The sequence below is a fragment of the Saccostrea echinata genome, unplaced genomic scaffold (genome assembly GCF_033153115.1).
Source record: "Saccostrea echinata isolate AGI-Se365-2 ecotype Australia unplaced genomic scaffold, CSIRO_AGI_Sech_v1 ptg000002l, whole genome shotgun sequence".
NCBI classification, from domain to species: domain Eukaryota; kingdom Metazoa; phylum Mollusca; class Bivalvia; order Ostreida; family Ostreidae; genus Saccostrea; species Saccostrea echinata.
The window spans coordinates 1,896,815-1,921,355 of record NW_026889751.1 but is presented as its reverse complement, the minus strand read 5'-3'; the positions used below and the strand labels follow the sequence as shown (position 1 = coordinate 1,921,355).

The 24,541-nt window shown below is 32.3% G+C and overlaps 1 protein-coding gene across 1 annotated transcript; it reads left to right on the top strand.

The window, feature by feature from the left end:
- The first annotated feature begins 650 nt into the window (after nt 1–650).
- On the top strand, nt 651–24,522 carry LOC133178333 (WW domain binding protein 1-like). Its single transcript, XM_061313066.1, has 8 exons — nt 651–739; nt 1,335–1,371; nt 14,445–14,516; nt 17,158–17,859; nt 22,113–22,146; nt 22,293–22,352; nt 22,449–22,648; nt 24,226–24,522. The coding sequence occupies exons 4-8, from the start codon at nt 17,791–17,793 to the stop codon at nt 24,244–24,246; spliced, it is 384 nt and encodes a 127-aa protein (XP_061169050.1). The 5' UTR covers nt 651–739; nt 1,335–1,371; nt 14,445–14,516; nt 17,158–17,790; the 3' UTR covers nt 24,247–24,522.
- The last annotated feature ends 19 nt before the right edge of the window (nt 24,523–24,541 follow it).

The following is a 24,541-nucleotide window of genomic DNA, read 5'->3' as shown; positions in this document are numbered from 1 at the left end:
TGATGAATCTTTGAATAAGAATAACAAAAATGTATAATAATGCAACGTTTAGATCGCCATACTTTTATGTGTAAACTTAAGAAAATGCTACTTAAAACAATATTTGAATTGACATAGAAGGTGACTGCTCTTACCTAATCAATATAGAACATGATGCAAGTTTTATGGAAAGACTGCAAAGTTGTTTTTTTTAGACAATTTAGGATGAAAATTTTGGTATGCGTACATGTGGCTAAAACACTCAAGGAAATTTATTTGCACTTAGTCTGACTAGATGTATTTTGCACTAGGATCAAAAATACTCACATACTAACATGCCAAAATTTGTGCATATGGAAAATTTAAATGAGTGCATGTAATCATGGCTATTCTTTAGGAATAATTTCCTTAATGTACATCAGGGATAAAGTTAAGTGTACCTCAATCAGATAGTATTTCTCATCTGTTTTTCAGTCTTATTCTTTGATGTGTATCTACTAGTATGTAAAGAGCACTTGGGAATACTTTAAGGAAATGAAAACGGAAATACCAAACAAGTGCTTATGTCTTTCTATTTATATATTGATAATATGTTTCCCCCTTATAAAATTCATTTGCTTGGCAATTTCCTGGTTTATATGAATAGTTAAGCGTTCATTTACATGAGATTGAAAATCATGATAATGTGAAGTGAAGAATGGATGATCGAATATTTATCTTTGTTTTCATTACTTTTTGTGCTGCTATAATCTCATCTGAGGTAAGAAAAAAGATAAAACTTTAGAATTTAAAAACAAAGTTATATTGGTCGGTCAATAACTCTAATCAGAGACGGAAGAAATGGTTTCAGTTTTGTTTGGAAATGATACAATTTATTGACTTATTTTAGATTTTTGAAGATTATTTTACAAATAATATCTAACTTAATCTTATTTTAATCTAAAGCACAAATCAATTTTGAGATTCCTTTTCACAAAAATACGTAATAAATTCGAAAATGGAAAACATTATTAATTCTCGGGTATTTCTTCATAAAAGAATTATGTAACTGACTCAAGGTTTAAGTCAGATTCATAAATTCTTACATGAAAAAAAAATACACAGAAAAACTTGAGACAAACAATAGTCGAATGATTTTTTTGGGAAAAGGTCAATTGATCTTCATTGACGTATGTCTTGGAGGAATTCACAACATAAAGTCTTCCTTGTAAATCTTATGATTTTCTCTGTACAAACTTTGAAAAAATAATTTTAAGAATTAAGGAATTTGATATAAACACGTATACTGTGCACGATTTTTCTTCATTTGCATCATGGTTATAACTTGTAAGACTTCATACTGAATTCATTTATAGGGACACAAGCACTGTAAGTCTAAGGTCTGTCCGGAGGGTGAGTATTATTATTAAAATTGCAAATTTCTTTCAAAGACCTAACTAATTAACCTGTCTTATTTAATTAATTTTTCTTCGTAAAAATGTCAGTTTCTGTTCATGATGAAAAAAAAATCAAACTTTCACCAAAATTTCTCATATTTTTAATAGCTTGTAACTTAATGAATTTTAAATTAATTCAATATATCTATTAATTTTGCAAACAAAAAAAATGGTGTTGTTCACGAATACCCGGTTATTCGTCGAACGATGTGAAAATCGATTAACTCGGGTTACTCGGCAGCACCTGATCCCACCTTTTTGTGTTTCCGGGGGTCCGTATTTTCGTCCTGTTCACGATTCGTTTTGTCTAAAGTTACTATTCAATATTTACCGCGAGAAGGATGTTTAGAGGTCTAAAGAAAAGTCATGCGAGTAACCGGGTACTCGATCGGAAATTAAGCGATTAATTAGTTACTAAAAATCGTCCGATTTGACAACACTAAAAAATGTAATTATACTTACATTGAAGAAAATTATATAGCTAGTAAATATGATAAAACATGCCAAAACTTAGCATCGTTGTGCTAGAAAAAAAAATGTATATAGATTTTTAAGTGAGAAACATACATTTATTTTATTGATGAATAACATGTGCTGCAAAATTTATATTTTTAATGTTCCCTTAAAGAAAAGGGTTTTTTCCATATATAAATGTTGATTACTTGTGTTTATTTATAGATATAAATAATTTACATCTTGCATTTGTATGACATAGGTTCAATGGGCAGGGTACAAAATGACTTATTATTTTTACAGAGCGAAGTCATTGTGTAGGTCCAGGGGGCGAACCCCCCCCCCCCCCCCTGAAGCTCTTGAATTTTAAGAGTAGAATAAAATGTGAGGGTAATGAACATTTATTCTCAATGCTCAATTGAACATTAAGAATTGAGATCTTTGCAAAAACTCCTGGAAACATCAAGGACTTTTTACATCCATATTAAATGATAGATTAAACGATTTTTCAAACGAATATGAAATATTGCAGGAAAATCAAACTGGTTTTAGAAAACAATATTCAACTGTTGATCATATATTTTCCATACATATTATATCAGAATTATTGAAACTAAATAAGAAAAAACTTTTTTGTGCTTTCATAGACTTCGAGAAAGCATTTGATAATGTATGGCGAAAAGCTCTTTGGTTTAAATTGTGTGCAAACAATATTAATGGAAATATGTACAATGTTATTACGAATATGTATAATCAAATCAAATCAAGGATAGTCTATGATAATAACGTTACTGATTTTTTTAATTGTGAAAATGGTTTCAGACAAGGTGAAAACTTGTCATCTTTTTTATTTTCAATTTATCTAAATGACCTGCAGAATTTTTTCCAACAAAATATGTCAATTGGTTTACCTACTATATCTGTTATGTTTGAACAACATTTAAATGTGTATTTGACATTATTTGCACTATTATATGCCGATGACACCGTATTGATAGCTGAATCTGCCGAGCACTTACAAGCAAAAATTAATTGTTTTGAAAAATATTGCAGAAAATGGAATTTGAAGATTAATATTAACAAAACAAAAGTTTTGATAATAAGTAAAGGAAAGAAAAAAGAAAAGCCTGAGTTTAAATACGGCGAACAGCTGATTGAAGTTGTAAATGAAATTAATTATTTGGGTATTTTATTTAGTACGTCAGGTTCTTTCAAGGAAGCAAAGCAGAAACAAGTTGACAAAGCAAATAAAGCAATATTTGAAAGGCCGCTTACATAATCTATCAATACGATGTCAGTTAGACCTGTTCGATAAAATTGTTCAGCCTATATTGTTGTACGGATGTGAAGTATGGGGATTTTCGAACAATGCAATTGTAGACAGAGTACATCTAAAATTTTGTAAATTACTTCTTAACCTTAAACAATCTACTCCGGACTGTATGGTGTATGGTGAACTCGGTCGACATCCCATGTCCATTGAAATACAAACGCGTATTATTTCCTATTGGTGTAAACTTAAACTTGGAAAAGAAACAAAAATATCAAGTCTGCTGTTTAAATTAAGTGATACCGTAAATCAAAAGACTAAGAAGATTGCTTGGATAAATAATGTCTTAAATATCTTAAACGATTGTGGACTTTCAAATATATGGAACAGTCAAGCCTTCAATCCAAATTGGTTAAGAGCGAAAGTAAAACTAACTTTAATAGATCAATTTAAACAAAAATGGAATTCGGATGTTCAAAATTTATCAAAGACCCTAAATTATAGAATATACAAAGACGAACTAAAATTTGAAAAATATTTAGAAATTCTATCACGAAAAGAAGCCATAAATTTCTGCAAATTCCGTACTTGTAATCATTATTTGCCAATTGAAACTGGACGTTGGTTAAATGAACCAAGAGAGATTAGACTATGTAAGAAATGTCAATTAAATGAAATAGGAGATGAATTCCATTACATATTAAATTGCACGGCAATGACACGTGAAAGAAATAAATGTTTAACACAAAAACAATTACGATTCAAAAATACAATTACATTTAGAGAAATAATGAATTCAGATAAACAGCCATTTTTAAGAAAACTGTGTATATTTATAAAAAAAATTACTAAAACGTGCTCCCCAAACTAGTAAAGACCTAAACCTATAATTGTACTATTTGTCTATCCTCATACTCACGCATGCCATATATGTGTTTTTATTTTTCATCATTGTAGTTTACATTTATATCTCGCTATACAATTGTAAAATTGTGAAGAGATCAATAAATTCAGTTCAGTTCAGTTCAGGAGGGGATCATGGAGGAGTAATCATTCCCTGTTGACCAATCAAAACCATCCTGATCACTTTGTCTTAATTGTATAAACAAGAGTAATTCGTAGACAAATTAGTACGAAAAAATGGCCTACCGACTCAGTTTTTTATCCTGAGTCAGGAGAGGGGCAAACAAACATTTTTTTTTACAGATGACCCTATTAATTAATATTAAAAATGTCAGTCAACATTCGATCTAATAACAGATTGTACATGTATTTACAAACAAGGTCAACATATCGAAAATAACATTTGGATAAGTTGACTTTAAAGGAGATTGCTGATACCCTTGTAACATCAAGTTACTTTTACAGTAGCTGCCTCGAAATTAGAATTTAGAAATTATCATAGGTAGAACATGCTCTTGATATCGAATCAACCGAGCCATAAACATCATATGCAGCTATGATAAGTGTGCATTGCTACATAAATGAGAGAAGTTGACGATGTAAGAGTTGAAGTCATGGTGTTTATCATAAAGTTGCCGTTTGCCATTAATTTCCTTTTTTAGTAAAACATCCAAATGTTAAACAGATATGTCAGACTCTGTGGTGTCTCTTATATACAATTTTGTTGGATATATCGAATCAACGTATGAATGAAGATGAAAATTGTTAATTGATAAACGTCGTTGATTGGCTAACAAAATAGAACAAAATGAATTATGGATGGAATTCCCAAATATTGGAAAACCTGGTCTCCAAATCACGCACACATGTATAACTCAAATAATGCTGAGTTTATGGAACGCCATAGCTGCCTGAAGGTCATTTTCATATTATATGAGGTGGTATAACCTTTATGTGAAGTGGTGAAGTCATTATATAAAGTGGTAAAATCATTACATTCAATGAAAACTTTATAATATGCAGTGGTTTTATCATTATATACAGTGATAAAATCATTATATTCATTGAAAACTTTATTATATGCAGTTGTTTTATCATTATATACAGTGATAAAATCATTATTTTCATTGATAACTTTATTGTATGCAGTGGTTTTATCATTATATTCAGTGGCAATGTCATTATATGTATTGGTTAAATAATGTAATGAAGTGATAATATCGATACATTATGTTGTAAAATCATTATATGCAGTGGTTTTTCCATTTCATACATTGCTGATATCTTTCTGTGATGTGATGAATTCAATATATACAGTACAAACATAATTTGTGTAATAAAGCAATCATTACATTGTATGAAACCCGCTGCATGTGAAGTGCCAAGTTAATTTCATTCAGTGCGACACCTTTACATGAAGTGAAAAATCTATTATGTGCAGTACTAACATCATTATATTATAGAGGGCGGAGCCCTCTCACGGGCCCGAAGGGCCCGTGAGAGCGAAGCTCTCCCTATAGGTAACACGTATGTATGTAAAATATATTGAATTCTATTGTAAACTATATTTTTGTTACAATACCTATGGAACTGAGAACCTTGTCGCCAATATGGCGTCCATAGTCTTTTCCATCTTGAATCTCGCGACAAATTCCCGCATAAACGAGATGCTGGAGAATCGTAATTTTAATTCCAATCCTGCCTTAATGAAGTTTTATCAATTCTAATAATCAAAAACACCCTTATAGTACACATCTTTGTTACTTTCGTTTTCAACTAGCAATCGATCGTCATAGACCTGACATGTGACGTCATTCATTGGCTGAATCAGCGGAAACTGTTGAATTTTTAACAACCTGTAATAATTGATATTTCATATGCGTACTCTGTTTTTAAAGGAAGATTTATTCAACTTTTAATAAACTTACTAAGTTTTTGGTGAAACAAAAAAACTCATTTCAACGAATTCCAATGACGTCACTGTCTAGACTGCGTACTACGCACTATGGAGGGGAGGATCTTTCTGTGGCCCCTTTCACCAGACTTTACGGAAAAGACACAACTCTACTTTATTTGTTAATAAAATTTATTAATTACGAATGTTTTCAGGATTATTTTCAATACACAAACTAGAAATATAAGATTTTTGTGACATAGTATGATTTTCCTCTTGAATAATACATTTAAAAAAATGTTTTAGTGGTAAAATATTGCATGAAAAGCTTTACTGAATTCTGGTATGAACTCAAGAAGGGGGGAAGGGGTATGCAATTTAATTCTTTTAAATTTTATTTTTATTATTTATTCATTCATTCTTGTTTTAATTACCTGATTGTTCCTATATGTTTGCAGGTGGAGGCCTGTGTCTCATTTTTTTGTTGTGATTTTTTTTCTCAAAAGTTTTACCATTTAATTAAGTGTCAAATTTCAGTTTTGTGAAGCTCATCATCAAAAGAAAAATCTTTGGACATGTCTGAAGCTCAATCTACCACATCAAACACATGTTCCATTTATACATGTGGATACGCTTCAACGCCGGGATAAAATAAAATGATTTCTAATTTTTATTTTAAAAAGTACTTTTAAAAATATAGAACAGAAAATTTATTCAGCCAGTTGGAACCTATGGTGGATTATGAAAGTGTATAAAGTCCAAAATCATATGATAAAAACTAAGTTAAACAATGCATTAGGGACTGCAAAACACATGACATGTATATTAATAAAGTTTAATGTTCTTTTGGTTAAAAAAAAACGCAAATACAGAATCTTCATTTGACATTACCCATGGTAATCCATGTAAAGACTTAGAGGTCAATGTTGTTGATTAGAACTAAAAATTTTTTTTTAAGCTTCCATATATGATCCTTTTTATTAATTATGTGGTGGATAGGGATGTCACAAAACATCAATTACTGATGTAGAAGGGGGGGGGGTGTTTGATACAACGATACATATTCAATTCGATACTTCCCAGAAATGTACCCTATTATTCACAAGTTTTGGTTTTAAAATTCTAATAGTTTTCGCATAAACAATTTAATATCTGGAAAAAAAACCTTTTATTGTGTTAAATTTGTTTTTCCAGATATTAAAAAGAAAAGATTTTTACCTTGCTTTTATGTTAGTTTTAGAAAGCAATAAAGACTATTCGAATCAGATAAGTTTTTTAAAAAATTCAGAAACGTTAAATTTATTCTACATTTTTTCCATAAAAACTAAGAAAATAATTCTCAGAAATTTTGCGATGCTGATACTTTTAGCCCTCACGATACACAGCCCTAGTGTTGGTCAGATGATCAGTTTCCAAGTGTCTTGATAACCCAGGAGTTAGATCATCTTACTGTAGTTTGGGTCCCAAGTTCGACTTCTGATGTAGTCCCCGACAATTGTTTTTATTTGCATTTAATGTCATGACCATACATTGGAAGTAAAAGATGAGAATTAAATGACTTGATGTTTCTGGATTGAGGTTTTTAAATTAAGTCGTGAAAGATAAAGAAATGATGCTCATGCAAGTTCACGTATTAATTGTTGGACAGATACATAGGTGAAAGAGTTAACGTTTAAGAGTTCTTGGGCCTTGGTCGGTTGAATCCTTGACTGGTCCAGTGTACACTCTTTCCCCGTTATGCTATTTGATTTTGAGTGCTCTGGCTAGGCAATTCATGATGAAATATCTTAGTAAAAGTTTTCCAGATTTATAAAACCAAATACCCTTAAATTTCTTTATTTGAAATGAAAAATATTTGAGGTAGGAGAACTTAAAGCTTTTTTTTATAAAAAGGACTGAGGTCTTTGTTATGATTTTCTGACACTAATTACAATTTGATTTTAACACTGATTTTTAATTACACAATAAAATGTAGAAATCTGAAATGTTCACTTGATGGCTCCGCCCTCACCAACGGTCACACCGTCTAACATATTATAGTTAAATTATATATATATTCCTTAAATCATACTTTGCAGTGGTAACATCTTTATATGAGGTGGTTAATTAATTATATGATGTTGTTAATTTGTTATATGATGTGGTCAAATCTTTATATGCATTAGTGCAGTGGTAACTTCTTTATCATCATCTAAACTGGTCCTTTTTTTAAAAAAAAATGCGCGGAGTTCCAGTTTAAAGAGTGTTTGAAAATAGGAAACCCGGGCCGTGGCAAATTAAAAGCCGGGGCTATTCGAGATTTTTCTAATTTCTGATTCTGTTATACAGCTTCCTGATTTTATCAACTGTGCTGAAATTTTAAGACTCATTTTTATAGGTTAATGTGTATTCGCTGTAAAAATTGCATTTAATTTTAAAATACTTAGTAATTCAGATTTTCTTGGCGATTGTTGATTTCCAAGTTCAGTGGTGGATTCAGGAATCTTGAAAAGGGGGGCCCGATAAGTTTTTGGTCAGGGTAGGTAGCCCACAGCCAAACCAAAAAACAATTGATTTATTAAATCTTATGTATATTTTGGACACAAGGGGGGGGGGGGTTCCCATAAGCCCTCTCTGAATCCGCCCGTCAGGTTGGTAAATCGGTTAGGCAATCAAGTAGACATTTTACGTGTTTTGTTTGTTTGTTGTTTTTTGTTTGTTTGTTTGTTTTTTTGTTTGTTTGTTTTTTTTACCATATTTGACAGAAAGCTAATAAACTTTTAAATTATTCTGATGTTAAAAATTATTCATTCTTTGAAAGGCATTTTTTGAGTGAAATGACACGTTTAAGAAAAACCGGTTCACATAGGCGTCGGAACCGGGGGGGGGGGGGGCGCTATTGCCCCCCCCCCCTTTTTTTTTTTTTTTTACAAAGGTAGACATAATATAGGCATTGAAAATTCGGGCGTAGGTCTAGCCTCCCACCCCCCTCCCCACTTTCTACAGGCACGATTCATTGTAGTGAAAGAAAGGTAATTGGTAGTGTTTAAAAGAATTTGGTACTGAAAGATGTTCGACCAAACCCCCCACCCCCACCCACCCACACCCCCGAAATAGGATTTTCGGGTTTGGAGAAAGAACAATTTTCCTTTTTTTTTTTTTTTGCTTGTCAAGTTTTTTTCAGGTTTGATTTTTTTTTCTATTTCAGTTAGCCACCCAACTATCAATTTCCTTTCGACGCCAATGGTTCATTAAAATCGGATTTGATCTCCCGGAAGTCAAACATAAAAAATCCGATATACTTGTTCATTATCTTCATGTCATTTGATAAAATATAAATTAATTAAAGAATTATCACATATGCATGTAATTATAGGACTATTAATGCAAAGCCTTGTGTCAAACTTTAATCACGCGTGAGTTGCTTGGTTTAAGGATATCCGATCCTCAGCCTTGAAGGATAACTCTTAATTTTATCATTTTATTCAAAAAGGCTAAAATGATTTTAATTTGGTTGTTTGTTTGCTGTTTAACGTCCCTCTCGAGAATTTTTCACTCATATGGAGATGCCACAATTTGCCAGTGGAGAGCTGCAAATTCTGTCCTATACTCGGCACTTACGGCCATTGAGCAGTGAGGGATTTTTTTCGTGCCAACACCTACTGTGGCACGGGACCTCGGTTTATGGCTTTATGCGGTCTCTTACGAAGGATCGGTCTCAACGTCCCACTGTCGGATTCGAACCCGTGACGTAAGGATTGACTCCTTATTCCTCGTCTCTTAGAGCAGACACTCTAATCACCGTGCCACGTTGGCGACGGCAAAGATGAAACTTGAAAATGAAATGTTTTCATGCGGCAATTTTTATTTTAAGCATTTCAATGTGATTTAAGGTTTTCTGAAGTCTTAGAAACAGTCTTATAAATAGTTGATATTAGTAATTTACATCTCCCCCCAGAAAAAAGTATTAAACAAATTACAAATTTAACGTAATCCAGTTTCCTTCCATCTACTAGCATATAGATACATGTACACCAGTGCACATTTGCATATTATGAAATTAGAAATGATTTATGGTGTTTTGCACCAGGTTCTTCCCGGATGATCGGATCTGGTTTAATAATCCTTTTTTTTAATGAAAATGTGTATTTTGCATAAAAATAGCATTTTCAAATAAAGAAATAACTATCAAAAAGAAATATTTTTTTTAGTTAAAATACAGTGTTTAACATCGGAATAATTTTTAAGTTTATTAGATTTTTATCAAATATGTCAAAAAAAAACACACACACATAAAATATCGCCAACCCAGTCTACCCATTTTACCAACATGGAAATCAACAATCGCCAAAAAAAAAAAAAAAAAAAAAAAAAAAAAAAAAAAAAAAAAACTAAAATACTAAGTACTTATAGCACAATAGATAAAATATTAAATCAGAAAATTGAAACTGCCTACCAATTTTAATTGAAACCAAAAATCGTCAAGAAAATCTAAAATACCAAGAATTTAAATACAATTTTTACAGCGAAAACACATTAGCCTAAAAAAAGAGTCTGAAAATTTTAAATCAGAAATTAGAAAAATCTCGAATAGTCCCGGCTTTTAATTTGCCACGGCCCGGGTTTCCTATTTTCAAACACTCTTTAAACTGGAACTCCGCGCATTTTAAAAAAAATGTTTTTGCAAGAGGACCAGTTTAGATGATGATAAAGAAGTTACCACTGCATTACATGAAACGACTAATGCATATAAAGAATTGACCACATCATATAACAAATTAACAACATCATATAACAAATTAACCACCTCATATAAAGATGTTACCACTGCAAAGTATGATTTTAGGAATATATACAATAATTTTACTATATAATATAATGATGTTAGTACTGCACATAATCGATTTTTCACTTCATGTAAAGGTGTCGCACTGAATGAAATTAACTTGGCACTTCACATGCAGCGGGTTTCATACAATGTAATGATTGCTTTATCACACAAATTATGTTTGTACTGTATATATTGAATTTATCACATCACAGAAAGATTTCAGTAATGTATAAAATGGAAAAACCACTGCATATAATGATTTTACAACATAATATATCGATATTATCACTTCATTACATTATTTAACCACTATATATAAGGACATTGCCACTGAATATAATGATAAAACCACTGCATATAATAAAGTTATCAATGAATATAATGATTTTATCACTGTATATAATGATTTTATCACTGTATATAAAGATAAAACCACTGCATATAATAAAGTTTTCATTGAATATAATGATTTTACCACTATATATAATGACTTCACATAAAGGTTATACCACCTGATATAAAATGAAAATGACCTTCAGGCAGCTGTGGCGTTCCATATGAGTTTATCTATTTTTTTTATCGTGTTTGAATATATACAAGTAAATATTTTTAAAAATTTATCATGACACATTTTCGATTTTAGTGTATATTTATAAATACGTAATGAGAAAGATGAAGAAAACGAATATAGTTATCAATCTCAGAAACCAGAGGTTTGATCAAAATGAATCGTGTCAGTCAAAATACGACCCAACGGACAACGACCATAGAATTTAACTTGTGAAATTTAAACCTGATTGCTGAAAGTCCTGTATTTGTAACACTAAGTTATTTATCAGTAGACTGCCTCGGTTTATAAATTGCTCTTGCTAACCTTTAATTCGAAGACATAAACGCATCTGCAAGTGAAATTAGAATATTACCAGATAAAAAGGGAAAGTTGACGATGAAAAACCTAAAGTCAACCAGTTTGTCGATCAGTTTAGTTGTAAGTTGGCAATAAACATTTATTATCATTAATACTTCCAAAATGTGGTAAGCTTTGTGGTGTATTTCATTTCGGGTTCACTGATATATCAGTCGACAAATGAATGACATATCTATTGTAAATTTAATCAAAAAGAAAGATATATGTAAATGATGAATTGAAGGCCACAGCAACAGTTATCTTTTCATCTTAATATTTTTGAATAAATTCTGCTTCATAAGAACTTTTGAATTTTAGGGGGGGGGGGGTTACTTTTCCATTATGTGAATAGTAAAAGCCGCTTTAATAAAGAATTACTTACTATACACATGTACATGGCTAGCTTAGTTTGATTACTGTACTAATCTCCATACCAAGGTATCCATTTTAAATCTCTAGTTTCATTATTCTATAAATTTACACCTTTCAAAACATAGGAGTCATTGCTAATATGATCAAATGTGTGACATGGCAAAAGAAGCAGTTATTAATAAAGGTAAATATGGAATATAAACAGGATTAAGATCTACACCCAGATATCGAACATCTGTTACATAATCCTCCTACGTGTTCATGTTCTTCTTCACCCTTCAACTATAGTCCTACTGGTGACGTAAAAATACGGTAATTAATAATAATGAGGATCTTAAATTAATGATTTAAAAAAAAATAATAAAAAATTTAGAGAGCCCTAATCTTTCACTTGGCGACAAAATTTCATAACACTATGAATACTGCCGAAGATTATGCCAGATGATAGGTCAAATATAAAGAAGACCTTCACACTTTGTCAGAATGGATAAAATGGATTTAAGGTAGTTCTGTTCAGGTTATGAAAATAATTGAAAATGCTCACAAAAATGTCTGATTTCATAGAGTAACATGAACTTACCCATGGTATTTCTTCAAAGTTCATCATTATAGTTAATCATATTATATAGGGGAATTATTAAATCTCAAATATGTTTTCAGGAAATGCGAATAAAAACACCAGCAATGCACTTTCTAATTGAAATTGATCAACAAATATATTTTAGATTAAAAAAATATAGGTATCCAGACATCTGAGAAAATTTCATTTTTTTATGCATATATAGTATTTTAGTTCCTCTATTTACGTCAATTGTTATATAATACATAGTGTAAAAAGCTTGTGCTATCATTGCTAGACATCACATATCATGTGTAATTTCATATCATGCAAATAAGCATTGGTATCTAATGCTAGATTAAAGGAAATTCAATTTCAATAAAAATGAATTTATTTTTGTCATTTATGGGGTACAAAAGTCAACTTTTTATAAGACACTTTCTAAGACTCCAAAGAACCTATTGAGAAGCATAAAATGAAAATTGTTGCACAAAAAAATTCCAATTTCAAGCTTCATTTTTGAGACTTTTTTTTTGATAAAATAATAAATTTAAGAGTTATCCTTCCTAGGTGAGGATCGGATATCCTTAAAACTTTGTATGAAAGAGGCAATATGAAAACCATATATCTATATTCAGTAATTCATAAGTAACTAAAGAATTAGATAGATAACATGATCAATATTTACTGGCTCCAGCTGAAGAAGTAGGTAACAACAGAGTCTTTGTAAGGCTCATTATCACAACTGCATTAAAGAGGAACTTAAACTCATATACCTTTTCTAAAGAAAAGATTCTTCAAAATCATATGTCAGTTTTAAATATTCTTAATATTCCCAACAACCAAATTTATTTAGAATTACCATATCTATTCAGATTCCAGAATATGTTTAAAATCCTCACAAACCACTAAAGAAACATAGCGGGATCTAGCGGGACCAAGTCTTCCAACATTTCTGTTGAAATTCCCAAATGTAATAATTGTTCCCCTTTACTAGCAGACCTGTTTTTTTTTTCTCATGAAGCGGAATTTATTGAGTAGCTTCTACATGAGAAGAAGTCTCTTGTTGGGGCCTTAAGTATTAAGTAAATTTATAAATTGATTTGAAATATCCCATTGAATTTGAAGTACTAGTACACTCTCAACACCTGTTTTATATTTGGATATTTTACTTGAGAAAGACATTGATGGCAAAACAATTAAACTTTATGATAATCGTGATGACTTCATATTTTCAATCCTCAACTTCCCTTGTGTTTGAAACAATATATTCAATACCATTATCATCTGCATATGGGGTATATGTCACCCATGCAGTTCAATTGATACGCAAGCGCATGTTCTACATACGAACCAGGGCAGGCTATTGACAAATAACTTAATGGTACAAGTGTATCAACAATCTTGTTTAAAGTCAACGTTTCACAAATTCTATGATTGATACAATAACCGTGTTTACAAATACAATCTGTCGTTATGTGGAATATTGTATGACGTTTTTCGTACAAATTGTTAGATCAATATTTTCATATTGAATTATCTGCGTTTTCTCCGTAGGCCCGATCATGACAAGGAGCTCAAGCAAGTGTGACCGGTCGAAAAGAAATGCTTACTCCTCCATGGCACCTAATCCCAGTTCCGACTCAGGGACTCTTGCTTGTTCTGCTCTGAGTTTGTAATGCTTAGTTCTACTTTTGAGCATGGGTGCTGGTTCTTATCTTCGCATTTCGTTTACAAACCAATACGTATATGTGTGAAGGGTAGAATAAAATTTTTTAATTAAAAAAATTGTATTGTTATCTTTTTAGAGTTCTTAATATTTCCGCCGTTTGTTCAGAGAAAGAACATTTTAATTTTTTAGATTCTCACTGCTGTAATAGAGGAACAGAATGCTGTAAGCATTATTCTACATATCGTACGTATGAACAGTGGTGTAAGTATAAACACATGTTTATCATTGTGGAAATCTTATTTCAAACAAAATTTGAAAAGACTTTGATAATTTCATATTCATGCATCTATTTTTCAGTCTTGGCAGTCACTTATTAAGTCACTTGACTCACTCAGGTGACCCATTGCAATCTGTTTTCGTCGTGTTTCGTCAATCGTGCGTTAACATTTGAACATTTTCAGCTTCTTTTCTGGAACCACTGAGCCAATTTCAACCAATTTTGGCATAGAACATCTATGAGTAAAGAGGAACAAAAATTATGAATTTCATAGTCCCTGCCAAACTAGGGCCTTAGGGTGGTGATAAAACATCAAAATTAGTATTATCTTTTAAATATTCTTATTTACTCCTGGACATCAAGCAATCAAAATGTTGGTATGATTATATTAAGCATTGAGTCCTCTATCAAAATAGTGAAATATAATCCCTGGGTCAGGGGTTCTGGAGTTAGGGTGGGGCTTTAATGATCATATAGTGAAATTCATTAATTCTTTGAAAAATCTTCTTTCCATTGTATACAAAGCAGATAAGTAAAGTGCATGGTAATGATAATCAAATGTGCCTCTCCAAAATTGTGAAATTTGTGCCCCCAGGGTGAAGGAGTTCTGCGGGAGGGGGTCTATTGATTATATAGTAAAAGTGCATTATTTCTTTAAAAATCTTCTTTTTTTCCTTATCCTGTGTAGTAAGCAAATAAACCAAGTATATTGTATAAGGGTGTCTCTTCAAAACTTGTGAATTTCTGGGCCCCAGGGTCAGGGGTTCTGTTGTTAGGATGGGTTCTATTGATTGTAAAGTGAAAATGTATTAATTCTTTGAAAATCCTCTTCTCTGCTACTGGTTATGATGAACAAGTGCTTCTGCCAAAATTTTAAAATTTGTGGCCCCAGGGTCACGGGTTCTGCGGGAAAGGGCTCTATTGATTATATAGTGAAAGTCCATTATTTCTACGAAAACATTCTCTGCCCCTGGGTATTTTTCAGATAAATGAAGCACATAGTTACATTGAGCGAGGATGCCTCTTCAAAAATTATGAATTTGATGGCCTCTGGGTAAGAGGCTTCGGTGTTAGGGTGGGGTCTATGGATTATATAGTGAAAATGTATCAATTCTTTGAAAATGCTCTTTTCTGCTTCTGTGTATTAAGCAGATTAACAATGTGTACTGTTATGATGATCAGGAGTGCTTCTTCCAAAATTGTGAAATTTGTGACCCCGGGGTCAGAGGTTCGAGGGGAGGGGGTTAATGATTTTAAAGTGAAAGTGCGTTATTTCTTTGAAATCTTCTCTGCTACTGAGATTTAAACAAACAAACCAAGTGCATGGGTATGGTGAGGAAGGGTGCCTTTTGAAAATTATGAATTTCATAGCCCCTGAGTCAGATGTTCTAGTGTCAGGTCTGGGCTCTATTGATTATATAGTGAAAGTGTATTAATGCTTTGAAAATCTTCTCTGTTTTTGAGTATTCAGCAGATAAACTAAGTGAATGGTTATGTTAAGCAAGGATGCCTCTTGCAAAATTGTGAAATTTGTGACCCCAAGGTCAGGGTTTTAGGAGGTGGGGTTTGTTGAATATATAGTGAAAATGACTATACATTGAAAATGCATTATTTCTTGGAAAAATTTCTGCTCTGGTCCTGGGTATTCAACAGACAAACTAATCGCATGGTCATGATGACCAAGGATGCTTTTCAAAAAGTTTGAAATTCATGACACCTGGGTCAGGGATTTTTGTGTTAGAGTGGGGCTCTTTTGAGCATATATCAAAAATGCGTTATTTCTTTGTAAATGATTCTCCTATGCCCATTGGTATTTAGCAAACATACTATATGATGATCGAGCAAGGGTGCTTCATCAAAAATTGAGAAATTCTTGGCTACCGGGTCAAGTGCTCTGGTGTTGGGGTGGGGCTATGTTGAATCTGTAGTGAAAATGCATTATTTCTTAGCAAATCTTTTTCTCTGCTCCAGGACATCTAGGAGGCAAGCAGAGTACTAGAATATAAAGTTGTATTAAGCAAATCTATTTTTTCTAAATTCTGCATCATTTGGTCTATTTATTAATCTGTATTCTACTGAGAGAAGTTATTCCCTTTTGCTATTCACATATGATAATTAATCACTCTTAATAGTGTAATTTAAGGCAATTGAATAACATAAGTATACAATTTTTTTTTATAATATTTAATATAAAAAAGTTCTTTCATAGTTTTCAATGGTCAGGTAGACTTTTAAATAATAGATGACTAAAATGGGACAAAACTACCTTCTCTTTGTACATGAAATATATTCAAAGACTAAGAGAGGCCAATGTGAGAGGGAATGTGATGGGTCTACTAATATTGCTCAAGAACGATTGTTTTTTTTATCCCACATAGGGATAGTGACAAATGGGGGCAAGTGCAGTAAATAGATCAACCACTGAGCACTAAGTTTATTATTTTGCTCATCTCTGTTCATCCTTTTTCTCTTGTTTTTTGGGCAACACAGCTTCATTTATCATCGTATATTGTTTTATTTCATATTCAATTATTGGATCCTTTATAGTGTTACATTATACTTAGGTGACCGTCTTGGCCCTTGGGCCTTTTGATAGAAACACCATCATTTTTTTTTTATTTCCAGGGTTTTGGGCGATAATATTAGCTGGATGCTTGATGTTTGGAGCTGGGCTTTATGGCATCATAACGTGTAAAAGAATGTATTATTACAGGAATATTTATAGAGAAATCTAGAATCCTTACAGCACACAATCAGACATCATCAGCAATAATTATTGAAGTCGAGAGGAAGTTTGATAAATCATACACACGGTCGAAACAATGGTCTTATATAATCACGCCAATATTTTGTGAACACAGCTGTCATCTAAGGATTCTTATATAAAATGTTAAAGCATCGAAAGGCACATTTTCTTTACTTGGGGAAAAAGTTGAACGCTTTTGCTAAAAAGATGTATAAGACCAAGACATGCACATTTAAGTATTATTTTAAAAGAATTAATTTCTCATGGATTTAGTCTGTTTTTCCTTCCAAAGTTAAAAGGTTTGGGTGCTTTAAACTAGCCACTGTTTTGAATCGCTTTCAAATTAGTATGTATGTTACTTTAATAATCATATCAGATACACACGGCCTTTGTTCATGTTGAATGCAGTTGCTCTAAACTGACTTATAAAAAGGGTCTTTCTTATGTATGCATGTGACAGGATACATTGTACTCGCCTATATAAATTATGATTGTTGTTAAATATACCAAAAATGGAGCATTTCTTATGTCTGTATATTTTATTTCTATTTGATTTGCATTACCAAATAAAGCTAGTACAGGTAGGTTATCTTTTTTTAGCATATATAATTAAAAAATATGACAGATATAGATATTTTTGTAAAGCTAGCTTGAATAAAAATGTTACTAAGCTACTTTCTACTCCAAATGATGGACACATTTATACATATGCATTGCAGTTACAGTATACATTTAATAAGTACCCTATCGCTCAGTCTACTGCCGCCTTCAACATTCAGATATATTGACGACGTTTTATCAATTTACAATAGTTACTTCCATCCATATGTCAACTCAATATATCCCATTGAACTTGAAGTAACAGGTACCACAGAATCTGTCACATGTTTCATATTTGGATGTTTTACTGGCTATCGACAATAAGGGCCAACTAACAACTAAATTATATGACTGATGAGATGACTTCAACTTATTCGATACTCAAGAGCATGCCCTAAGTACGATCAATTTTTAAACCGAGGCAGGCGACTGAAAGAAAAGTTGATGTTACAGGGATTTAAACAATCTCGTTTAAAGTCAGTATTTCGTAAATTGTATGGTCCTTATAATGACGTAAATAGCAAGTATAACCTATCATTAGGTCTTATTTTGGCTGACGTGTTTCATACCAATTGTTAGGTCTTTTTTAAATAACTAATTTCACTACGGAGTATACCTGATCAAAACATAGGCCTCACGGCAGATGTGATTGGTCAACAGTGAATGCTCACTCCTCCTTGGCACCTGATACTTGTTTTATGCTCTATTCACAGATTTGTATTGTTTGTAGGTTTATGCCCTGTTCACAGATTTGTATTGTTTGTAGGTTTATGCCCTGTTCACAGATTTGTATTGTTTGTAGGTTTATGCCCTGTTCACAGATCTGTATTGTTTGTAGGTTTATGCCCTGTTCACAGATCTGTATTGTTTGTAGGTTTCTTGAGATCGATCACTCTTCGTCGTCTTCACTTTCTTATTTTATTTAAACAGAGGTATAGGATAGGATATTTTACTTTATGCATTATAACCTTAGCTCAAACAAGGCAAATGATTATGTATGACTTTTTATTGGTGACCATTGAAAAGTCATCGTCTTGAAAATGAAACATATGTAAAAGCTTGATTGAATAATGATTAAAATATACCACTAGAGAAACATACTTAAGTTATACACAATATATATACCGATATTAAGAGGTTTAGCTTTCAGTGTTGAAAGTACCGTAATCGTAATTTTTTTTTTTTTTGGTTTTCATAACATTTTCTTGCTAGTTTTACATTAGTAATATTACATTTTTCATATTTTCCTTGTTTTTAAATTATTATCTTGTGAGCTTTTACAAAAAAAATGTGTTTGTTTTTTCTTAAATGTCATAGATTTTCTACAAAACATGCTATAAAGAATTCTTGCGGATTATGCAAACCAACATAGCTTCATACTGTAAATTTTTAGTTTATTAGGTTATATAAAATTTACAGTAAAACGACTAATATTGTAAATGTGTTTACTGCTACTAGATAATAAAAATCTACACTAAGACACAATTTATATCAATAGTAGGTCATGCCATTCATTAAATTTTCCGACAGTTTAAGAACATTGGGAATTTATTGGAATATTTTGGTAAAAATAGGCTACTATATTCTGTAGATTCCTTATTTTATGTGAGTACTTTATATCTCGAAATGACTTGTAGACTCTAAATCGCGAAAATCGGAATTTGCGAGCATTCTTTTGATACTTTGTGAGTCTACTAGTACATAGGCTTCAATGCGACAGTCCAAGTCGTGCATTAGCTTGCTGAGTGAACTTTAATGAATTATCTTAAATAGGTTCTCCAGAATGTCGGACAGAGAGACGCGGAGGAAATCTATATCCCCCTCCGATTTCACCGTTAGGGGTGACTAATAAAACTCTAATCTATATCGGCTAACACGGAAAAATTAGAGCTCATCAAATGGGCAGATAAATCAAGGTACAACAGGAACACTTTTTATAGCGACATCGTAGACACGGTTTGGATTTAGATTCTAGTACCAATAATTTAATTTCACTTGGGATCTGTAATTAAGTTTGCAATTTGTTTTCTCATTATATAATGATTATAACACCAATAAAAATCGTCATTAATAATTTTGAACTGTATCATAAACTTCTGATATATGATATAATTTCATCTATGAACAACGATCTCCCAAACTAAGTATGGTAAAGGACGAGGAAAGGATAAATCTGTTGTACAGGTAGCATTTATATTATGAATTATTTAACTACAGATGTAAAAATGTGTACCATAGGAAATTTATTTAGTATATAATAGAGAACTTTTAATTATTTTTCACTACACTGTTTAATTTACTCATGTGTAGATATACTCATGAGCAAATTTGCATCTGTGTGCAAAAGTAAATTTGTCATGTGTTCACGTGGGAAATAGTACACTCTGAGTATATCATCATATTCCAAATGTTCATTTGAAAAAAAAAAGACTTCAGAGAGGCTTGTTTCCTCACGGAGAAAATGTATACGTGTGTTTTAACTATTGTAACTACATGTATTCGGATAACAGTTGATTGTTCCCATGAACGAGATGTCGAGAAAAAACAGAGATTATTTGAATGGTTTCAAAAAGAAGTCCTTCAAAAACGTACATGGTCGAATGATGGTTGGAAAATTTCAGAATACACAAAAATATACTCGTATTCATTTTTTAGGCGGCCCCACAAATCACAATGGAAGGGGCAGCGTTCATATGAAGAGAATAGAACACAGGAACAAAATATTTGCTTAATTTTGCTTATTGATAAACAGTTTTGCACCTATTCCAAACTACAGTAAAACTCGTTTAGTACGAACACGGATAAAGCACATTCACGGATATAGCGAATTTTTCTTAGATCCCCAGCTATATAAACTTAACGAAATTCTTATACGGATATAACGAATTACGGATATAGCGAAGTAATTTCACAGGTCCCAGTGACTTCGTTATAACCGAGTTTGATTGTAGTATATTTTGCAAACACTGTGAAATTATTAATTTTCATAGGGGTTACTCGTCGTTATTTCGTGGTATGAAGAGACCTTCTAATTCATGTCCTCCACGAAATGTTAAATTTGAAATATTGAACAACACAACACTTCCTCAACCACAGAATTAAATCCCCACAAGCCAATATTTTTTCCTTAAATTATGATAATTTGATTCCACAAAGTTAAGTGATTTACAGTAAGAAAATGATTTTCTTAAATGAGTATGTTTACACATGTGACAATGAAACAGAGGTTTAGAGAAATGACCGTTAATATGTATTTTTTTCTCTTTTCATTGTCAAATCACATGAATTCGTTTGACAAGGAGCTCTCTGTTAAACTTAGATATATTTTTCAAATTGTAAATCAGATTTACGTTGTTTCCTTTCATTGTTTTAATGTCTTAAAATGATTAAAAGTTCAGAGCTTAATTTTGAACTTAGTCTTTCTTATTTGATATGATTAGCTATTTATGTATGTGTGACTGGCTCCGACCTAGTTTGATTCATCACATGGCTATCTATTTATGTCTGTGTTACCGGCTAATATCCCTCTCCAGGCTAGCTATTTATGTCTGTGTTACTGGTTAATATCCCTCTCCAGGCTAGCTATTTATGTCTGTGTTACCGGCTAATATCCCTCTCCAGGCTAGCTATTTATGTATGTGTAGCTGGCTGGGATCTCTCTCCAGCCTAGCTATTTATGTATATGTGTAGCTTGCTAAGACCCCTCTCAAGTCTATAGATATTTATGTATGTGTTAGTGGCTGAGACCCTTGTCCAGGCTAGCTATTTATGTATGTGTAGCTGGTTGAGACTCTTCTCCAGGCTAGCTATTTATGTATGTGTGGCTGGCTGAGACTCTTCTCCAGGCTAGCTATTTATGTATGTGTGGCTGGTTGAGACTCTTCTCCAGGCTAGCTATTTATGTATGTGTGGCTGGTTGAGACTCTTCTCCAGGCTAGCTATTTATGTATGTGTGGCTGGCTGAGACCCTCTTCAGGTTTGCTATGTTTGTATCTTAGGCCTAGTTTGATTCCTCTCAAAATCTTATGTCTCTGCCAATCTGACTGATTTAAACAACTAACCATTTTACAATGTTAATGATATTTACGAGAACCACACATATCAGTTGCCTTTGGTGAGCTAAAATCTATGCGGAGAACTATATAAAGGTGGATGATATGGATGTTGTATATTTAATGAATTTTATATACAGTTAGAAACTTTTACAAATACCGTGATCTTTAATCTATTTCAGGCTTCAAAGTGCAGACCACATATTGTTTGTCCCGGTAAGTTTTCTATAAGATATTATTTTATGAAAATTGAAATTTAAATAATCTTGATAACAATGTTTCTATATATCCATTATAAACTAAAACCATTCAAACCATGAACAAACGTTTGCTATCTTAGTAAAAGTTACATTGCATTTCAGATCAACAGTGCTGTCATGGAGGAAAAAGATGTTGTGATTCCAATCTGTACCACCTATGGTGTAAGTATTGTCACCAAAGGATGCTAAAAGATTAAAAGTTACCTGTTAAATGTTATAAACCCTCCTTCTGATGGACTTTTTATTATCTTATACCAGGGTTCTGGTTTGGTGTCGTGGTGGCCCTGTTCCTGATATTGATTTGTATAATAGCACTGCAAAGACGAAGACAAAACAGGAGGGAATATACACGTTTTGATTTCCCCGCATACGGAGGGGCCGTCGCACAACCTAGACGCCCTCTGTATCATCAAAATGATCCCCCGCCTCCTTATTTATCCACTATGGCTTTAGATCAGGTCTGTATTCTTTTTTCAGAACACTATTGATACTTGTTCCAATATAGAGTTTCTCTTCTTCACATAACTTTTTAAATGTATTTTACATCCCCCAACGGATGATTTATTTTGGCAGGGTTTTCTGTCTGTCTGTTTGTTCCAGATCATTTTTTACAAATTCCGAGGCTTTGTTGAAATGGACTCAAATTAAGTATATTGTTGCCCATGTCCTAAAGATGTATCATAATCGTTTTTCATAGGTCAAGATCACTTTGATATAGTCTTATGCTGTCTGTGCTATATTTCTAAAACCCTTAATTAAGGGTGAATTCAGAAACTTGAGTACATGAAATAAGGAAATCGAATACATTTTAATAGAAGTTTACAAATGTACATTTACTTGATATTTGATATGTGACATAAATCTATTTTGGTATTCAGACATCAACATATTTAAAACTGAATTTATTCCAATGCAGGATTCTTAGTCTATCTGTTTCGTTTGTGCAATTATTTATTTTTAAAATTAATTTGGTATTCTTAATAGGTGTATGTGGTGTGTTCATGAGTTTCTTTTTTTCAAGTTTTTGTTGGGCTCAAAGTTGTAGTAACAAACTTGAAAGTCAACGGGGAAGGGGTGGGGCCAGGCTCTTTGCCGAATAAATGTTTCCCATGCAGTTTGGCGACATAAAGCTTGACAAGACAAAAAGAAAAAAAATCAAGATGTGTTTGTTAAATACTGATACTCCCGCATGACATCTCATGGCTAAGGTTGAGTTTTTTTAACTGCAGGTCAAACTCCAAGGTCATGAGGTAGAAAATATTGGTAGTCAAAGAAAGGTCTTGTCATAAGGACTATACAGGTGAAATATGAAAGCCCTAGCATCAACTGTTCAAAAGTTATGACCAAGGTTAAAGTTTAGTAAAGTTTTTCCAAAAGCAGGTTAAACCCCAAGGTCAAGAGGTCGAAAATATTGATAATCAAAGAATGCCTTGTCACAATGACTACATCTGTGAAATGAAAGCATTAGTCTTAGCATCAATCAAAAGTTATGGCGAAGGTTTAATTCTGGTATTTTCTTTCATAAGTAAGTCAAACTCCAAGGTCAAGATAAAGAGGTAAAAATATTGGTATCCAAAGAAGGTCTTGTCACAAGACCTACAAATGTGCAATGTGAAAGCCCTAGCCCAACCGTTCAAAAGCTGTGGCCAAGGTTAACATTTTTGCAGACAAACAGACAGCTAGACAGACCGAAACTTATATGCCCCTGAATCTTCGAGTACGAGGGCATAAAAAAGGAGAAGAAATATTACATTAGATCAAAAAAAGGAAGGAGGGTCAAAGTATCTTCCAGATTATTGGCGAATACCTTAGCTGCAGATCTATAGCTCGGTTCTCTGAAAAAAAAAATGATATTAGGATGGACGTCCCAATTTTTTCAGACCACCGAACTACGTACAGATCCAAATACTACAAATATAGCTTCAAATACCTTTGACAAGTATAAAAAAATCTTTTTCATACAAATAACCTACATTTTTGGGTTTGTATTTACTATTCCGACAATTGTTTACACGGAATTTTCTTTTCTTTTCAGAAACCGCCGTCATACCAGTAAACAGAACATTGATCTTAGACCAGCAGATAATTGTATTCTTATTTTCTCCGGTGCATTTGATCACTCATATTGTCTTATTATTTCGATAAATAAATAAAAGATATAAACTCAAGTTTATTTAAAACAATTTATATTTGTATAAAGTCTCGTGATCCAAATAGATTTTTAGTTTTCCTTTTAAGGACCATGAACTGTAAATGCAGATACTGTGTTAAAATTAATTTTATCTCCTTTCTGAGTAAATAAAGGAATTCTGTCATGTGTGCCTCCTTGGTATATGAGTTTTTGACATAGT

What these genes read in the sequence shown, in the direction of transcription:
- LOC133178333 (XM_061313066.1), top strand. Translation starts at nt 17,791, where the DNA reads ATGGAGCATTTCTTATGTCTGTATATTTTATTTCTATTTGATTTGCAT. An exon ending in ACCAAATAAAGCTAGTACAG is followed by an intron (nt 17,860 to 22,112) that starts GTAGGTTATCTT and finishes AATCTATTTCAG; the next exon opens with GCTTCAAAGTGCAGACCACA. An exon ending in ACCACATATTGTTTGTCCCG is followed by an intron (nt 22,147 to 22,292) that starts GTAAGTTTTCTA and finishes ATTGCATTTCAG; the next exon opens with ATCAACAGTGCTGTCATGGA.